The sequence below is a fragment of the Topomyia yanbarensis genome, chromosome 2 (genome assembly GCF_030247195.1).
Source record: "Topomyia yanbarensis strain Yona2022 chromosome 2, ASM3024719v1, whole genome shotgun sequence".
NCBI classification, from domain to species: domain Eukaryota; kingdom Metazoa; phylum Arthropoda; class Insecta; order Diptera; family Culicidae; genus Topomyia; species Topomyia yanbarensis.
Window position 1 is genome coordinate 146,707,710 of NC_080671.1, and position 18,419 is coordinate 146,726,128.

The window sequence follows — 18,419 nt, forward strand, 5'->3', positions numbered from 1 at the left end:
AAAACTTGTTGAGAAATCGTCTAAGTCTTTTGCCTTTAAAGGGACTTAGAATATTTTTGCGAAAAACCGTGTTAATTGCGAAAACCGTGCAAAAAAAACCGTGCTGATTGCGAAAACCGTGTAAAAAAGCCGTGTAAAAAACCGTGCAAAAAAAACCGTGTAAAAAAACCTTAGTGTATATCAAAACCAGTATAATAAGGAGTCGGTCCGACAGCATAAGTCATGAAGTGACTTTACGCTTGTCCGGACATACCGCAGACTCAGGTGTTTCGCATTAAATGCCAAAAGATCCTAACCCCTGCGTTGCAGAAGACAAACAGTTAAGTCGCCGGGAAACTCTAAGCTTGCTCATATGACCCTACTTCACGCTTCTTTAAACTTTCTTCCTTCAACTCCTTGCTCTTCCTTGAGTACTATGGCTCTTAATATTGAAAAATATTTCACACCTGGTGTGGGCGTAGCGCAGTTGGTAAATCGATTGCCTTGTACGCAGCGCACCTGCGTTCGGGTCCCGACCCCACACATAGGGTTAGAAATTTTTCATAAGAGATTTTTCTAACCCGAAGAGGCGAATGACCTTACGGTTTAAAACCTCTATAATCGAAATGTCCCAGATATTACCCTTTTTGCACATGCGAATGAAACAACGGTACTTTTATGATCTATTGCTGATCAAGGTTTTTACAAGTCTCTTCTTAAGTTTCCGAAAACACTGTCGCAGAAACATTCATCCGTGACTTTACTGACTGTGACTGAAATTTTTAAAGTTCGCCCAGCTAAGCTCAGAAGCGTAATATTCGGTCTAAAGCAACCAAATGACATTACAGACGACAAGTCTTTTATAATTGACTACCGTCTACATGCCCGACCACACACTTGAGATCGACGGTGTGACCTTCGAATCGAGTTCGTTGTGCGATAATCGACTGAAGCACGGGGTCTGCTGTTTCAAGGACCCCTCGTTCCAGTTAGCCAAGATTTTGAATGGTAGTCGCACTGGACGGGACTAAGTTGTGTGCCTATTTCAACTCGTATTGGGTGTCCTTTGGCGGAACTGCTTGGCATTTAGTTACAACAATGATCGTCTGTATGCCCCACTATACGGAAAAAATTGTTCCCAAAATCATGAATAAAGTGCCACGAATTCTGGAACAATCACGTTTTTACGTTATGAAAATAGACAATGAACAATAATCATGTGTTTTATAATTATGTTAAATTTCGCATCAGTGACGCCCGCATAATGCTTTCATTGGTGGGAATATTTGTTTTTGTTTTGTAAACCTCAATCACGGTTTCGGCCAAGTTATTTCTAATTCAGTTTACAGTACACGAACTAGTTCACAACTTTATGAACATTATTTATAAAACCAAAGGTTCATTCATCTTGTTTTTCATAGATATAGAAACATTAATTCACAAAATCAAAACATTCTGGATAAGTTCTCGTCAAATATTTCATGAAATTCGCAATTTTATTCGTGAATCCATTCAATCCCTTGAACTAATTCATTATCTCTAATATTTTACCTACGACCCAATATCCGTGCTTGCGAAATGGTTCACAATATCATCAAATATTATTCATGTATTTGTGAACTGGTCCAATCCAATATCCGTGCTATTGAAATAGTTCACGAAAACATGAAATATTATTCATGTAATTATGAACTGGTTCATGATATCTAGTACAATAGTCACAACTTACCATTAGTTTTCGTGAAATAGTGCACGAAATCATAAAATATTCATGTTTTCGTGAAACGGTTCATGATTCCTAGTACATGATTTACAATCTATTTTGCGCGCTGGTGATATTTAGATGATATCCCTAATCATTTACAATTTCATGCCACATGGTAATCAAAATTTTACTTGAACTCTCACAAAATTTGGAGTATTATCCGTGGAATCATTTTTGTTCCATGCACTTTTTCATGAAATGTCCAGATGCTAGCGACCAGTAATAGGTACGACCAGTAGCACACTATTGGGAACATCGTTATTCATTTAAAAGGGTAAATTATGATGTCCGGACAGAAAACGAAAACTACGCTGCGAACCCCAAATAGGTCACAGAACAAGATATCGCGAATCAGTTACATTTTTATGATCCAGTTCATATTGTCACGTTACTCTGAGTAAGAAAACCGATAGTAACCAAAAAATAATAGACCACGATAAGGTGAAGAGAATTTACGAATACCATGATAAAACTGCTGATATCATGAACATTAGTTACATTAATCTTCGAAAGTGAGCTCTAAAATAAAATATCAAAACAAATGAAATCACGATAACATGAACAGAAATTACGAAAATCGTAACTAAGATCCTGAAATCATGAACACAAATCACGCAACTAGTGAGAAAAATATCAAAAATCGTGACTTATTACGATAACATGAAAGAATCGTATAAGCTATTGAAATTAATAACAATGTTTAACTGTCGGCTGCGTATTCCCAAATCGTAAACAAGAATTACAACAAAAACTAAACATATCAGGGAACAACAACAGTAACCCAACCAAACACTCTAATGTAACGGGCGAACTAGTTTTTTGAAAACACAAATAGTTTCATGAATACGAAGTTTATTATTCATAATTTCAGGAACTTGGTCACAGTTTTCATAAGTATTTCAGTTCACAAAACCTTTTGTTCATGAATTTATGAACGGATTTTTTCCATGTAAATAGGTAATTCGTCGAAGCGCATACCAGACGAAACTCTTCTTCGTCCATTCTATGCGATTAAGGTGTGCTACGGAGTCCAAACAATAACTCCATATTATTGTATACTGCGTACCAGGCAGATGCACATTGCTTTCAGACATCTTGGGTGTTTCGTTTAATGATAGGCTTTAGCAGTGATGAATGAAACTCGTTCAACTAGAGAGTAGCCCTCACTTCATACTCAAACGTGATCGGCTTCCTTAAACACTACCACCACCATTATGCCGCTTGTAAAACAATTTCGATCGCATCGATATATTACGAATTCATCGGTCAGCTCGGTGTTAAGTAGATTGTCGATGAGCCAAGCTTCTGTTAGCACCACAACGTCATAATCAGTAGCCGAAAGTGCCGCAAAAAAGTGCCGTTTGCTTTGGTGCGCAAGCCTCGGACGTTCTGATAATACGCCGTGACTAAACGTTTAGTTTGATTATGTAAGTTGTTAGTTTTCGGACCATGAACGGAGCTTTTGGTGTGAATGCAGAGTTGATAGTCGGACTAGTATTAGGTGACCAACAGGAAGCGACTACGCTATCCAGGGTAATTCATCCTAGTTGTGACAATTGAAACCGAAAAGTCGATCTACTGGGGAAGTCAAACTCGTCGAAGAAGAGCCCCTTCTGCCATGTAGACTTTAACAGTGATACGGTTTTTAAGCTGCATGCCGACTCCAGCTTGGAACCATACGAAGAAAAGTTTGTCGAAATCTTTGCCCTTGGGTACTAATTTTGGAACGTCAACAGTCTCGCAGATGTTCAGATTGCGCTGTACTAAGCTACGTGGGCAGGTAAAACCAGAACATATCTTCACTTGTTTTCGGTACAGAATATGCACAACCCAAGTAACAATTGAATAATAACTACTACAAACCCCCAATTGTTACTACACTTTTAATTTTTTTCTGCCGAATCTCAGTTTATTTTCGCATCTTTTGCAGAAATCTCAACAGCTGGGATCTCAGTAATCAATTTTGACATTTGATAGCTGAGACTCTGAAAATACTTCACTGAAAATCAGCAAACAAATTCGACTTTACTGAGATATCAGTTTCTAAATTTGCTGACCACACAGCTGCTGGGAAATTGCCGAGCCGAATTGAGTGTGTAGGGAGTGGTCCAGAAAGCAAAGTTAGCAGAAATTTTAAGTTTTTACTAAAACTAAAGACCTTAGCTTTATTACGTCTGTGGGAAGTATTTGCAGTTTGTAATTTTACCAAGGTCAAAATTTCAACTTTATCATTCTAGATAGAGCCATACTACTTTCAGTGAAATTGTAGAACGAAAACATTTGCCAAAGTTTACTGGGGGCGTGAGCGCTCTATCTGTCGTACTTATTTTTAAATCACAATAAATTTTAAATGAAGCTTTAGAGTTTTCCTTAGTGTTTCTTAGAAAAACTATTTTTTTTCCTAAAACATTTGCTGTATTGATCGAATACTGAAGTAGTCTTCAGACAACTTTATGATTATTTTAGGGCGGACTATTTGTTTCATAGCACCACATATCTAGCTATTTTCATTAAAAAGTTGCATTTTTTCGCCAAAAATGTTTTTTAAATAACTTTATTTGGGGTAAACGAAAGGTTATTCTTTTTCAACTACATGCAAAATCATGATTGGAGGTATAATGAACAAAAAAGGCGATTACCGGCAATCATCATAACATAATTACTTGAAGATACATTATTGAATAATCATAAGCTCAGATCACTATTGCACAGTATGCTGCAATAAATAATAAAAATACTAAAAATCAAACAATTTAATCATAAAAGAGACTAAAAAGGATCGGTGAAATTCAAATGAAAGCAACAACTTCCGACAATCATTCAAGTAATTGTGTGGAAAAAGTCGTAACTTTCTTCTAACAGTTGATCTTCTTTTGACTAATCAAAATCTCCACAATAACTAAATATTTCCTTCTCTTCCAATCTTTTCCAGGAACAAAACTACCTTACTCAGCTAACCTGTCCAGTTCGCCGAGCTGCCAGTATTCGTAAGTCGTGAAATCAAATAAAAAACGAAAACTTTAAACGCCAAAAGGAAAAAGTTCATCTGTTTCATCCATCTGTAACTTTCAAGCCGCTTGCCAAAAGTTGAACGATAGTATGAAAAGCTTATAGAAATAGCTGAGCTGGTTTTGCTAAGGCAGTACGAAAAATACGGTTGAGTTTTCTTGCACAGATTTTCTTGCTCAACTGTCGAGTAAGTGACAAGTGATCCCAAATCTGGTGGAAGTAAAAGCTTCTTGCTTGAGAAGACAAATACCATCGGAAACAGGCGTCTAATCTAGTAGTGAAATAAATTGATTCTGTTCCCCACTGAGCTACCAAAAGGAGCGATGTACCGTGTCGCCATTAAATCGAACCTGGTGTGAACCCTCGAGCACGTGCAATCACTCAGTGAGCTTATTATCTCACACTCGTCTACCGGAGGCAAACAATCACACGCGGCGTGTCAAGTGTTTCTGATAGACGGCCACCGACCCGGGACCCGGTAGAAAAGAAAAAAAAATCAACCCACCGATCGAATATATATGTAGCATCCCTTGACACTATCGGACAACCGAGAATAACGCGACGGATGGGAAACCAATAAGCACTAGCCGTGAAGCACACCTGCCGCGAGCCACAAAGTAGGGGGCAGGGAGCAACATCGAATTGGCAGATGGTTTTCGCAAGCGTTTTTGACGATTCAGCAGCAGCAGCAGCAGCAGTAGCCGGGAGGAGTAGCAGCAACGATAAAAATAGAAGAAAAAACGTTGGGCGTCGGAAAAGATAAACCAATTTGTTTAAGTGGACGCTTTCAGCATCAATTTGTTTGCGAAAGCTTCAGTAGACGATTGGCTATTTTTACTTTTCGGAGAAGGTGAAAGCGGCCTAATCGAAGAACTTTGATCAAAGTCATTCTTTAGAAATATAGGTAATCACTACGTCCATCCATCTTCATCAGAATCAGAACTGCGGAGAGGAAGAGAACGAGAAAAAATGTCATCACGGTCGAAGGATAAGGTGACGGCAGCAATAAGAAAATTCTTCAAAAGTCCTGACAAGAAGGAAAGGGGGCAAAAGGACAAGGACCAACAACAACAACAACAACAGCAGCAGCAGCAGCAACAACAACAACAGCATGGTGCGAGTGGAGGCAGCACAGATTATCAGGTTGGGCCGGGAGCAGATGGGCATTCAATGCTGCATCCAACACATCCGGCAACGTTGGCAGTGGCCGGCGCAATTGTTCCTAGCGGTAGCAGCAGTAGTAGTAATCACAATAGTACCAGCAAATCCAATACCGACAGTCCCATGCGGAGGTTGAGATGGTGAGTACGAGCAACTTGTTCCTTTCCCTATGCTATCTGATTACAAATTACACAATGATTTGGGTCGATTCTCTGTTTCAAAACCTTCAATGCATTTAATTGACTATACGTAAAATCTCCTCGCGTAATGTTTGGTAACTTCTCTATTCTATTTACACGTCCAGCGTCGTCGCACCTAGCAACAATAGCGTAGTTAATGTACCAAAGCCACTAGACACCACTATTCGATCCAGACGACTAATGAAGGAGCTTAAGGAAATTGAACGGTTGCAGCATTCACGGTCGGATCCTTACTTCACGGTAAGAGTTATGTTATCAGCATCACTACACTAAATGTTTATACATGAACAAAACGACCAGCGGGATTCAAAATTAGATAAAACTAAATAAAAATAAGTCAAGTAAGAAACTCATGATGGTGTATATTTGAGTGCTGAATCGAATGGCGTAGTTAAAAGTTATCTCTTTCTTCAATAAAGAAAAGTGAACAAAATGTTCCAAAACGGTGAAGATCGCATAATTTCAATGTTGTCAACTTGAGAAGTAAAGTATCTTCGAAGAATTTTTACCGTATGTGTCAAATGGTTTGCAGCATACACGAAATTCACAATTTCTTACTACTATTATACTATTGACGGCAACTAATCCAACAGATTACACGAGTACAGTGTCGATCCATTATTATAAACACCCAGTTGATTTCTGGTAAAGCTTCGATTGTAAAACAATTGTTTTATTTTGTTATTAGAATTCACGTTGTTTCATTTATTTCTTAAATGTAGAAACTGGTTTTTCAAAAAAGATATCCAAAGTATTTCTGCATCTTATTATCATCCCATTTTAAGTAGGCTTAAAAATTAACATTAATCATTTTCAACTTCCTCGAAAAAATTTTATCGTGGTCTTTGACGCGATACAATTCTCACGTTTTTTGCAATTTGATTTTTTGAAGTTAATAAAATTGACCATTTTTCAGTCCCACATAACTCTCGTAAACTATTGATGCATGGAATTTTTTTTTTACGAATAATTAAAGTTGTGATTTCATATGAGTTGACTGGAATTTTTTTTTAAATATTTTTTATAACATTTGCCTTATGTATCCTGCAATAAGCAAAGCCAATTTGACGCTTTCAATTGGAAATATGCTTTAGCATAAAACGTTATTAGAAGAAAATAACACAGGGCCGGTCAAAACCTCCAAAATTTATTGTCGATTTTCAAACCTTTTATATTTTTTCCTAAATGTACATTATCTAAAGCTGAATTCGCCAAATTTTTGAGTCAATCGATTGAAAAATATAAGTGCTACATTTTTTTGAACCGTGCAAGGTCTTGAAAATCTGCAAGGATTTGAGTGACAAAAAGTTTTAGTTCATTCTAATTCATCTCGCATTAATAGGTACTACAATAATAATTTAACAACGCATATTGGCGTTTCTAATAGAAAATCATCAGGAATTCAATGGTGTATTTCGATTTGAGAAATAATGAGTATTTAAAAAGTTACCAATAAAATCAATATAACTATGTTGTTTAACGCGGACTTATTTACATTCAGAGTGTCATTTCTTTATCGGTAAAAGCGTGTTGAAGGATCTCATCTAGTACAACTGACGTAGAATTTTACCTAGTTTTCAAAAATCATAGTGCACTCTTGCGCCGTTTTGCGCCGAAGGTTGATATTTGGACCTTTGTAAAATTAGTTTTTTCATTGAGACGCATGGTATTTCTTGATTTCATGAAGTTTTGCATTATTATTCACGGGTGGATTTCTTTTTCTGAACGCTGCTTGTAAATTCAGGGTTTGGAGCGATTTCCTTGATACAAATATAAGTATACCTTAACCGTCTTGCAACTATGACTCGTGTTTCTATATTTTCACAGTTATCTGCAGTATAGAAAAATTCAAATATATAGAAACCAACGAGGCAAACTTACTGCAACTATTATTATATCTTTACACGTAGGACTATACTACTTAATGTAAAATATTTATTTTCTTAGTACTTAGTGTGTGCTAAAAACACCCGGACCGGTGAAGAAAAATCAAATTTTAGACAATATAATCACATCTCATATATAGATCAAGCTTTCTAGTTGATCTCAAACAGATCCTAAAAGTTCAAACACCCATGGATAACCCCAAGTTTGTTTGTATTTCGATGCCACAGGATTGTAAATTGGTTAATATTACATCATGAAAGTTCAATTTTTCCATGACAAGTTTTTTTGCCTGCAAGATGCCCTGTGTGTATGCAAAGCTCATGATTTGCTGGGATATTAGCATTAATCGGAAAATGCTTTCCAACGCTGCGCATTGCATACATACATAGGGGCCATACACTAATTACGTAAGGGCAAAATATTATATTCAAAATATCTTACAAATTCTTATCTGAGGGGGAGGGAGGATTCGTCCCTTCTTACGTAATATCATAAAACATGCATGAAAAATGAAATCAATAAGAAAAACATTCTTTTCATAATAAAAGAAACTATTTCTTATTTGTGCCATGAACATTTTGTATATCAAACATATTGTACATCATGGTCAAGGAAAGGCGGACCTCGAATTGAAGTGTTTTGCAGCAACAGAATATGATAGTTAAATTAGTTATGGAATTTTGTTGATTTTTGCCAATGTGAGGAGCGGTTTAATTGTCGATGGTTTTGGAGCAGTTACAGCAATTTCTTGACTCTTGGTGGTACATTGTTCTGATCAAGAACTGGAGTCACAATCTGTCTTACAAGTTAAGAAGTGTTGATACCCTCATAGTTGGAATAAATTCACACCAGAAGAGGTTATAAATTCTACATCACAAGGAAATAGATTCAAAGAAAGTGGAATATAGCGAAGCAAATTATGTTGACCAAATCAAAGTTACTGAAAATCTACAAAAAATTAATCTGAAATTTCTACTAAAGGAACGGACGCGCTCCATGAAACGCCGCGCTTAGCCCATCTGTCATAATATCGTGATTTTGCATAGCGAAGGGCTGAATGATAACACATTTTGTTCCAAAAAACAGCCCTGCGTTATGCTACACTTTGTGCAGGTTGATTATACTAGTTGCAAGTGGTGCCAAATTCACCAAGTTCCGTATTAATCAAATCCTGTTTTAAAAACTGTCCTTGTGTTTAAACCAAAATAGGAAGCTTATTACTACCACTACATTACTTAACTTCAAGCGCAAATAGCAAATACATTGGTTAAACCAAAAATTTACTGGCAACCTTACAGCGGCATTAAGGAAACAGTTGGCGCGGTCGCCTGTTGGACGGCACAGGGTAGCGTACCTCCACAGCCAGTGTAACGGACTTCTAACTCAGCTACACTGGCTGTAAAAACCACAGCGCAGTGATCTGCTCCACCAGCCGTTCAACAGGCAACTGAGCGTGTCTGGCCAAATCCGTTCTTTAAATAGTCGATGATGACGTCATTCATAGAAGCGTAGCACGCTAGGTGCACAAATCTGTCTTACCGGATTTGGGAAGCGCTACATTCTGTGTGTAAATGCGCGATATTTTGACTAGTTTGTACATTATTTAAATTTTTAATGCCATGATATTTCTTAAAATTATTTCGGGGCGATATGAACAAAAAAATTTGAAAATTTATCGTAAAATGGCTGAATTACATGCGTTTAAAACTGGACCACTTTTCGTTACATACCATTTTGGTAGAACTTGCAAAGTACACCCCCATATCGAAAACAAAGACGTAGTCCTACGTCAAAATTAGGGAAACATTCACAATTAATTTGAAATTTTGTTTGAGCTTGCTATTATAATCACAAACAACATTCCAAAATTTAAGGTTGGTCTGTAATTCGGTTCACGAGATACCATGCTCACTGGAAACAATATCAAAGTATTGGTATTCAAGCACAAAAGCTGCAGTTTTGAGACTATTGAACGAAAAATCATGGTTTTTTGTAAGCACATCAAAACATGTACTATTTGATATTCTAAAAAATGTTAGAGCAAAAAAATGGTAATTAAATATGAACGATTAGGTTAGGTTAGGTGGACACAATCAATTTTTTAATGTGAAATTTGGATTCAGCGACCCAAAATTTACTAAAGAAATCAAGTTTAGTAACGATATTTGCATTGCACATATTTATGACCACTGTGCATTGTGGGTTTTTGCGGTTTTTATTCGTCTCGAATGAAAATTTGAACTTTGGGCTTGATACCTGTCTTTAATTTCTGCACAAGCTGCTGGTCAACACCTCTGGCTGCTTTTTTCCAGTATCTGGTCATTGAAATACCATCCTTAGCCATGCTTCCATTCTATATATTTATAGAGTGTGTCGATATGGATTGGGTGGAAATCCGGGCAGTTTGGGGAGTTCCTATTCTCAATGACGTTGACATCATTATCTCGATACTGCTATTGCGCATTCTTACTGTAGTGGTTACTCGCCAAATCTGGAAAAAATTGGGAGGGCCCCGGGGAGACCTAATTTAGCACTAGACGATTTTAAGACAATCGTAGATGTATAACTCGGTTCATATTGTAGGTTGATGAAAATCGGAGTTTTGTAACTGCAAATTTACTGCCAGATCATACACTTTTTCCGGCAAACAACAATTTTATACTTCTTGAAATCATGAGATCTTTGGCAACATAAATCTTTCGTTCCAGAAGCTGTTTGAAGTCAAATTTTCAATACCCTTTCAGATGCATTTTTTTGAATTTGCTCAGATCCTGGTCATACATCTCTCTGACCCGCGATTTTTTGCTTCACGGCCAGCTCGATTGTTTGATAGCCCTATATTTGAAGAAAACGACGACACAATGACATCTTCAGGACAGCAGACAAACATTACATGAAATCTGTTGTACTGCACGTATAAATGTTTGGTCATTGTTTATCATCATACTCGGGTTTTCATTTCTTTTGTGAAGAATAAATTCTCTCTTTTTTCCATTGCGTGAGAATTTATGAAAAAATTAACTGTTTTCAAATTTGTTGCACATTGTAAGCAAATTGCAGTCAAAAATTTCCAGAACCGACCGCAAAGAGCTCATAACGATTCTACATTCATAGAGTTTCAAATGTTTCTAACTTGGATTTTTTTTAAATTTTTAGAATGTATGTTGGGAAAATATTGTTAAAAAATCAGAGTGGATTTCAACGTACGAGCTATTTCAATTTTAATAGGACGCCTGCTATAAACCTTGTTTTAATATCAATTAATTTTTTTCTTGAACATCCAAAACTCAAGAATGTTTCAATCAAAAGTTTTACTACTGAACAAAAAGCAAACATAAATAAAATCAATAAAAAGTACTATGAACCGTGCTCGAAAGGTGAAAAAGTTCATACAAAATTCATTGTGAGATATAAAAAATTTCTTTATTTAATTTGAGTAAACAGATCAAAATGTTTACGAAATATATTATTTCTATTTCTATCTCGTCAGTATTTGGTAATGGATTATGGCCCACTGAGATATTTTTTTCACTGTAGGCTTTAAGTTTAAAAAATAATTTTTATTTTACTTTAAATTTTTTTTAGCTTCATTTTATGATGATTTTTAGGTATGTGAATGGCCTAGATTTTCACCTAAAATTACTTTTTCAATTTTTGAAAAAAATCTCTATTTATAGTATTGGGTGAATCTCTAATAAATTTATAAGAAAAATTATGACAAACAAAAACTTCTGAGCAACTCGAGAATCAAGTAAAAAATAAAAAGTTATCTTTCTGTAGGAAAACATTCAAAAACACTTTTAGAAGTTTGTTATTGGTCCAAAATACATTTAGAAAACATAGTTAGGAAAGAAATCATTTTTTTTTCGTAAGCCAGTGCTATTTATAGCGATTGGGTATTTGATGCGAACCATGAATGCATTAGACATTTCCAAGGAGCCACTTTCTAGTCACGCTCCACACACATATTTTATTCGATTGCATACCTCCAGTGAGAGCAAAGTTTTCCCCAAAAGTCGACGACGCCTTACAGGTTGTCTACTGATCACTTTAACGAGTCCTCCTGCGTGCTACATGCCCAAAACTGTCCCAAACATTTTAAACTGTCTCTAACATGCTAGTCCATAATTAACAAACCTTATGCGCCCTTGACATGATCGTCCTTTTCAACGGCTTTCAGCTGTTCTAACATATAACCAGTGCGACAATAAGCTCCTAGTCTGATTTTTCTGTTGCTCGTTTGCAATCCACATCGAACCAGTTTCCTCGTGTGTTTTCCGATAGTCATGTGACTGCTGAACTGATCGTCTTATGAACTTGCTGCTACGTTGTGATATGGGTTATGGGAAAGGATCTCTATACGATCCTTTCCCATAACTTTTTGTCTTAAAGGCGTAATTATATATCTCATGCCTTCCAAGAAATAAGAAATTTAAACATATATTTTTTGGTATTCACTATTAAACTAAGATTACACTTGTAGCGTGCTATAAAAGTTCAATTTTTACTTGGGTAGGAACAGGCTTAAAATCTTACAGACTATTTTTTTAATTTTCTGCTGGTAGGAATCGTGCTTAGGCAGAGTTACTACGAATTGCTCAAATATACCATGTTTCTCGACAACAGCAAAGTCGTCCCTTTTTACCATGAGAACCGACAGCTTTCCTATCTGTATATTCCAAATCCTTTCATAACTAATTTTTATACCTTTTCCTATTTAGTAATTTCTAGCTAATATAACCTCGTTAACATGAAAAAAGATAGAAGTAGAATAAGTTGTTATCCAAAAAAATAACATCTATTTAGTTCCAAAAAAATTTCTAAGATTATATTACTGTTCAGTTTCAGTAAAAAGCTGAAAGTTTCTTGTTTTCGCTTTCCGTGTACTACCTCCTGGAATCGCAATATATGCCTTTACCGACTGCATTAATCATTTGCAATAAAAAGTTTATAATTTTTAGTCAAAGCACAAAATGAAATTGATTACCAACAGTCTTGTATTTTTACTCGTCATCCTCCTTATCTTGTTATCAATAGAGATTCCTGATTTCACCCCCTAGACCCCCCTTGTGCATGCCAATGGTTGATTTGCAATCCCGATTGTATAAACTTTTATACCCGAACGTACAAGCATCACATTATAGTTTCCAACTGGCAATTCAGGTCTATTATTTAACAACAGAAAAGTGTTCAGCTTATGGGATCAAACACTATCAGAATCTAGTAAAAGTCGTAGATTACGTAGGATTATTATACGTTGGCTCTGCCTAAGAAAACAGCCAAATTGAGCATGAGCATGAGCATATTTCGTAGTTGTTACTCCGTGATGACCAGAACCATAGTAAAATTGCACAGAGCATAAACAAATGGGAGTAGCTATCCATCCTCAATATGCACGTTTCAAAAGTTGTACACTTTTAAATATCAATAACGATACTAGCCACGTCCTTGCAGTCATCGAGACCGTGTATACCTCCGCATCTTCACGTTTGTTACGGCTTTTTGTTAGTAGGATGGAGTAAAAAGTGACACAAATCAGGATTCACCTTGATAAGTGATGTGATCTATGCAACTCGGAGAAGTGTTTTCATGTGATTATTGCTCTGGGCAACCGACTGCCGAGAATTTATGATAAATTTATCGGTTGTTGAATTAATTCGAAAAGGTTCGATTTGTTAGATATGCAACTTCAATTCCGAACAGCCTAGAGCTTCCATCTCTCGACGGTTTTCAGCTTCCCGGAATTCGGGAAATAAACAATAAATTTCCCGGGAAATCCCGGGAATACAGAAGAAAAATAAAAAGGTGAATGATTTTCTTGAAAACAAAAGAATAAATTGAAAAGTTTTCAAACCCGTTTGATTGCATGTATATCTGTCCTAAAGCAGTTGTCAGAAGATGGCGATTTGGTGGCCTACACATCATTCAATCTATTGATAACTCGTCAATAAGTTTACGCAATGTATAACCTAAATTTTGGTAATTACGATTACGATTGGGACGATATACTAAACGCAGCTGCTGGAGTTACTGTCCAAAATTGGAATTCGTTGTTCTGATACGATGGAATGTGATCAATTTAATGCAAAGCACCTTCTTATGGTAATTTTGAATGAAAAGATTGAGCTGCTTCATGGTAGTCTGCAGTTACTTCAGATCAAATGAGAAAATGTTATATATGGAATCCATTTCCGTCACAGTAGGATCAACATCATTTCGAATTAAGTGTGAATCAAAATCAAGCAGATAATGGACGAACTGTGCAGCGATGGATGAAGCCTACCATCGATTTCCTGTTACGGGCAAGCATCTGGATTACTTGATCGTATCACTTCAAAAATCCTGTCTGCATCCTTGAAAGCGACATTCAAAGAGTTTGGATGCGCATGATATTGGACAGATACAACGTTATATATTTCTTTTTACACAACCAAAAATTTACAGATATTACAGTTACGGTATACGATATAACAAATAAGACGAAATATGCATTCGATGAACCGACCAAATATTTCTGCAGATGTTCTAGGTACATTCCTTAATTTAAAAAGAGCGTTAAGCGTGATATCACGGCAAACCATCCCAAGTTTAGAAACAAACACACATCTATTTTTTTTAAGAAAGTAACGCAATTTCCATTACTAATTTGATTGCAAACTTTTTCATTCAAGATCTAACTATTAAAAAAACTATAAAAAGAACTGTTAAAAAATCTGATCAATCAGCTCATCGGTTGCAGAGATATCGTGCGCGTCACTAACGCTACTGTAAGGAAATGCTTCGGTACAACGGCCGGCAAATTAATCAACATTCTTTAGCAGTGTTTTGAGTATGGCTTGCAGAGGTTAAAATATTCGCTCATTCTCACGACAAGCAGTTTATCGCACAGCTTTTTCATCCTTAGTAGGCACGGACCCAACTTTTCACCCTTCAAGAAATTGCGAGAAATCGCTGGAAATGCAGTATGGAAGCGTGATAATTTCGTAACCTCGAACCTCGTGATAAATTAGGTTCAAGAAAAACCATTAATATATTACATTATAGAATTTATTTCCCCATATTATTGCAGTATTTTCATTCTAATGATATGTATCTACTCACTTTTGTGAATTTTTGCGAAACCATCAGTTATTCGGCAGTTTTACATCAGGCGCGAAAATGTCATCTCATATTATACCGCGATAAGATAAGATCCATTGCTGTCTTGTCGAGAAAATTTGGAGAGCAAACAATGTTACATCAGCGACAATTACAACGTTGGTTACATCGTATGTTAGCTTTTTTATTGCTGATCGAAGTAGGTGAAATATCGCCTTAGTTTGTTCACGAATGCGAAAATTGTAAATTGTAAGCCATTGGCTTGGACTATATACCTAAAAAAATCACGAAAACATATCAGTGAGCCTAAAAATATATTGTCCATTGATCTGGAGACGCATGTTATCTGATTGTTTATTGGTCAATGTACTCTTGCTTATCTTACCTTTCAGATTTAAGCCGTGAAATTCTTTGACAGATTAATTCACATCGTTTATTTTCCGAACATTAGGTCGAACTGGTAAGTGACAACCTGTACGAATGGCACGCTCGACTCTATCGAGTGGATCCGGATTCACCACTGGCTGAAGACTTAGTCGAACTCAGCATACCCTTCATCCTGCTGCATCTGGTATTTCCGGACAACTTTCCATTCGCACCACCCTTCATGCGCGTCGTCGAGCCACGCATCGAGAAGGGTTTTGTGATGGAAGGCGGTGCAATCTGTATGGAGCTGCTGACACCACGAGGCTGGGCCAGTGCCTACACAGTCGAAGCAGTACTGATGCAGTTTGCCGCCAGTCTGGTCAAGGGACAGGGTCGAGTCTCACGTAAGCCAAAATCCACCAAGGAGTTTAGCAGGTCCGTATCACAATGTGTTTCTGCTAATTCGATTGAACTTATTTTGTAAACGTCTCATTTTAGAAGAACGGCTGAGGAAGCGTTCCGATCGCTAGTCAAAACGCACGAAAAATACGGGTGGGTGACGCCCGCACTGAATGACGGTTAGATTTTCGGTTATCCGATATTGAACCAATCTAAAACTCAACTGTAAACAGTAGAAGGCGAACTACGATTATATTAAAACTTTAGGTATCGAATTCTCGCCATTTCGAATTGACGATTGTTATCACGAAGATAAGATTTTTTAAAAAGAACCTATAGATATGGTAAATGCTCAGAAAGAATGATCTCCTTGAAACGTTCCGACCTTAAAACAATACACTCTCAAACAGTTCAAAATTTTCAAACGGTCATCGTGTCTAAATTGTTCGAAAAGAACAGAACGTAACAACAGGTAAGAGCTATGTGAGTTTGGTATAAAAGTATCTCAAAAGTTTGCGAATCAAGCAGTCACACTGCAACAGATCTATTTTTCGCATAGTTCTTAGCTATTTACTAATTAATTATAATAGTATAATAGATCCAACGATGTCGAAATAAAAACTATAAAATACATGCATGAGGAACGATGAGAAACCTATACAAAATAGCTTGGCTGCCCAGTTGGTCTTATAAAACTAGGACATTTGAATCGGACAAGATTTGGACTATGTTGTGTCACGTGGGTGGTTCAAGATCCAGTAAACCATACTCCATGCACAGATTGTCTGGTGCCGTATATTTTTAAGAACTAAGATCACACAAAATACAACTGACAAGTGTTTAATGCATTAGTGAAGAATTCTCATTACAAGATTTGTTCCCGTCTGATTTCTGCAACCTTGAAGCTTTGCTCTTATTTTCTCTTATGCTAGCAAAACAGCTCTAATAGATTTAAGTGGTAAAGTCCAATTTTCAAACAGGGTTTATTAACCTATATGTTAGTGCATCATACTCGGAGCTATTATTTGAACAATGTGTTTTCGAGAAATTCAAGAATCATTTCGTAACATTCTATATTGTCAATAACCGTAAACGCCGAAAATGTGATTTCTGTTTAGTCCAATCGTCTTGGTTTAAGAACCGCTACAATATCAAAGTGTTCCCAGCACTTCTCTCCAGCAGTATATCTCATTAGTTACATGAAGTCTTGTGCAATGCAGATAATGTGTATGAAAATAGTGTAGAATAAAAGGGAACAAACGTTTCAAAAATTTGCTATTCTCACGATATCACATCCTAAAACAATACAAATTTCTGCTGTTTGAAAAATATTCAGATAGTGAGAAACTATCATCCGATCAATGTCGCTGGTTTGAAGTTTCCACTTTATTATCGCCCATCGAACGGAACTGGGGACAGTTTGGTGGATTCAACACTTTTGAGATGAACTGAACTGCCCGTAAACACGAGTCCCTTGTGGATTTTTGTCGAAAATGAGTTATCCGTTGGATTGTATTCTGTATCACCCCTGAATCACACTGCACAAATAAGATTACCGGGTTTGTTCAGAAAATATAAAAAAAATATCAAAACATGGTTGTTCCATCCATTTGGCTCAATGGATGGGACAATCTTGAACAGCGTTTTTCTCGGCTTGCTGTTTTTCAACATGGGACTCTTATGCTGTTATGGGCAGTGAACTTCATTGTAGCATGTCCTTGTCGAAATGGCAGATGAAAAGACCCGAGCAAAATGTGACTGGAGCCTTAATGAAGGGTGAAATTCGTATGTTGAGTCACCCCTTTTTTGTATACTTCGGAATTCATAATCTTATTCGTGCCGAAAATGGTATTTTCTTGCCACCGGTACAGATCCCTCGCCAAATCATATTATTTTCGCAAACCTGGGGTGGCATTCCGCATCTCGATTCGAGTGACTCGATTCGAAATGTTTTGAAGTCGTTTCGACTAAATTGCGGCATTACGTATCGCATTCGACCAAGCGTTCGAGCTTGTTAGATTGCGGTACTAGATTTCGACTGCCTGTTCGAGTGCAAACTGTCAAATAGGAGTATACACTGAGAAAAAATATTTTTAATTCTGCTACGAATAAGTTTCATAAAAACAACCTTGGTAAAATCACAGAGAACAGACGTCCAACCTCAGCATTCAACTTGTGCAAAATATCTAACGGTTTCGAAGGTAGTTTGGATATCTAAACCAGGTGCACTACTGTCGTCATGTTTTTTTGTGGCTGAGTGCGACAGAATTGACAGCGGTTATTCCTATACCCAGTCAAACTAGTCCGGAACCGATTCGGACTTCCAGCATGAATTCCAGCTCAAACGCGTCAACCGATAGAGTCGGTATCGCTCAAACTTTCAAGATTTTTTCCGAGGCCCGGAGGGCCGAGTCTTATATACCAATCGACTCAGCTCGACGATTTGGGACAATGTCTGTGTGTGTGTGTGTCTGTGTGTGTGTGTGTATGTAACGGACAAATTCTCATTCGTGTTTCTCAGCAATGGCTGAACCGATCTTATCCAAACCAATTTT

The 18,419-nt window shown here is 36.9% G+C and overlaps 1 protein-coding gene across 13 annotated transcripts in view; it reads left to right on the plus strand.

Moving 5' to 3' along the window:
* Positions 1 to 17,135, plus strand: part of LOC131681656 (ubiquitin-conjugating enzyme E2Q-like protein 1) — a 205,060-nt gene extending 187,925 nt beyond the window's left edge. For all 13 annotated transcript variants that reach the window (XM_058962581.1, XM_058962578.1, XM_058962582.1 and 10 more), the window contains 4 exons: positions 4,677 to 6,054; positions 6,219 to 6,354; positions 15,551 to 15,900; positions 15,964 to 17,135. In XM_058962581.1, the coding sequence (XP_058818564.1) occupies positions 5,723 to 6,054; positions 6,219 to 6,354; positions 15,551 to 15,900; positions 15,964 to 16,048 (903 nt within the window). In that variant the 5' untranslated portion in view covers positions 4,677 to 5,722 and the 3' untranslated portion in view covers positions 16,049 to 17,135. The remainder of the gene's footprint in view (positions 1 to 4,676; positions 6,055 to 6,218; positions 6,355 to 15,550; positions 15,901 to 15,963) is intronic.
* The last annotated feature ends 1,284 nt before the right edge of the window (positions 17,136 to 18,419 follow it).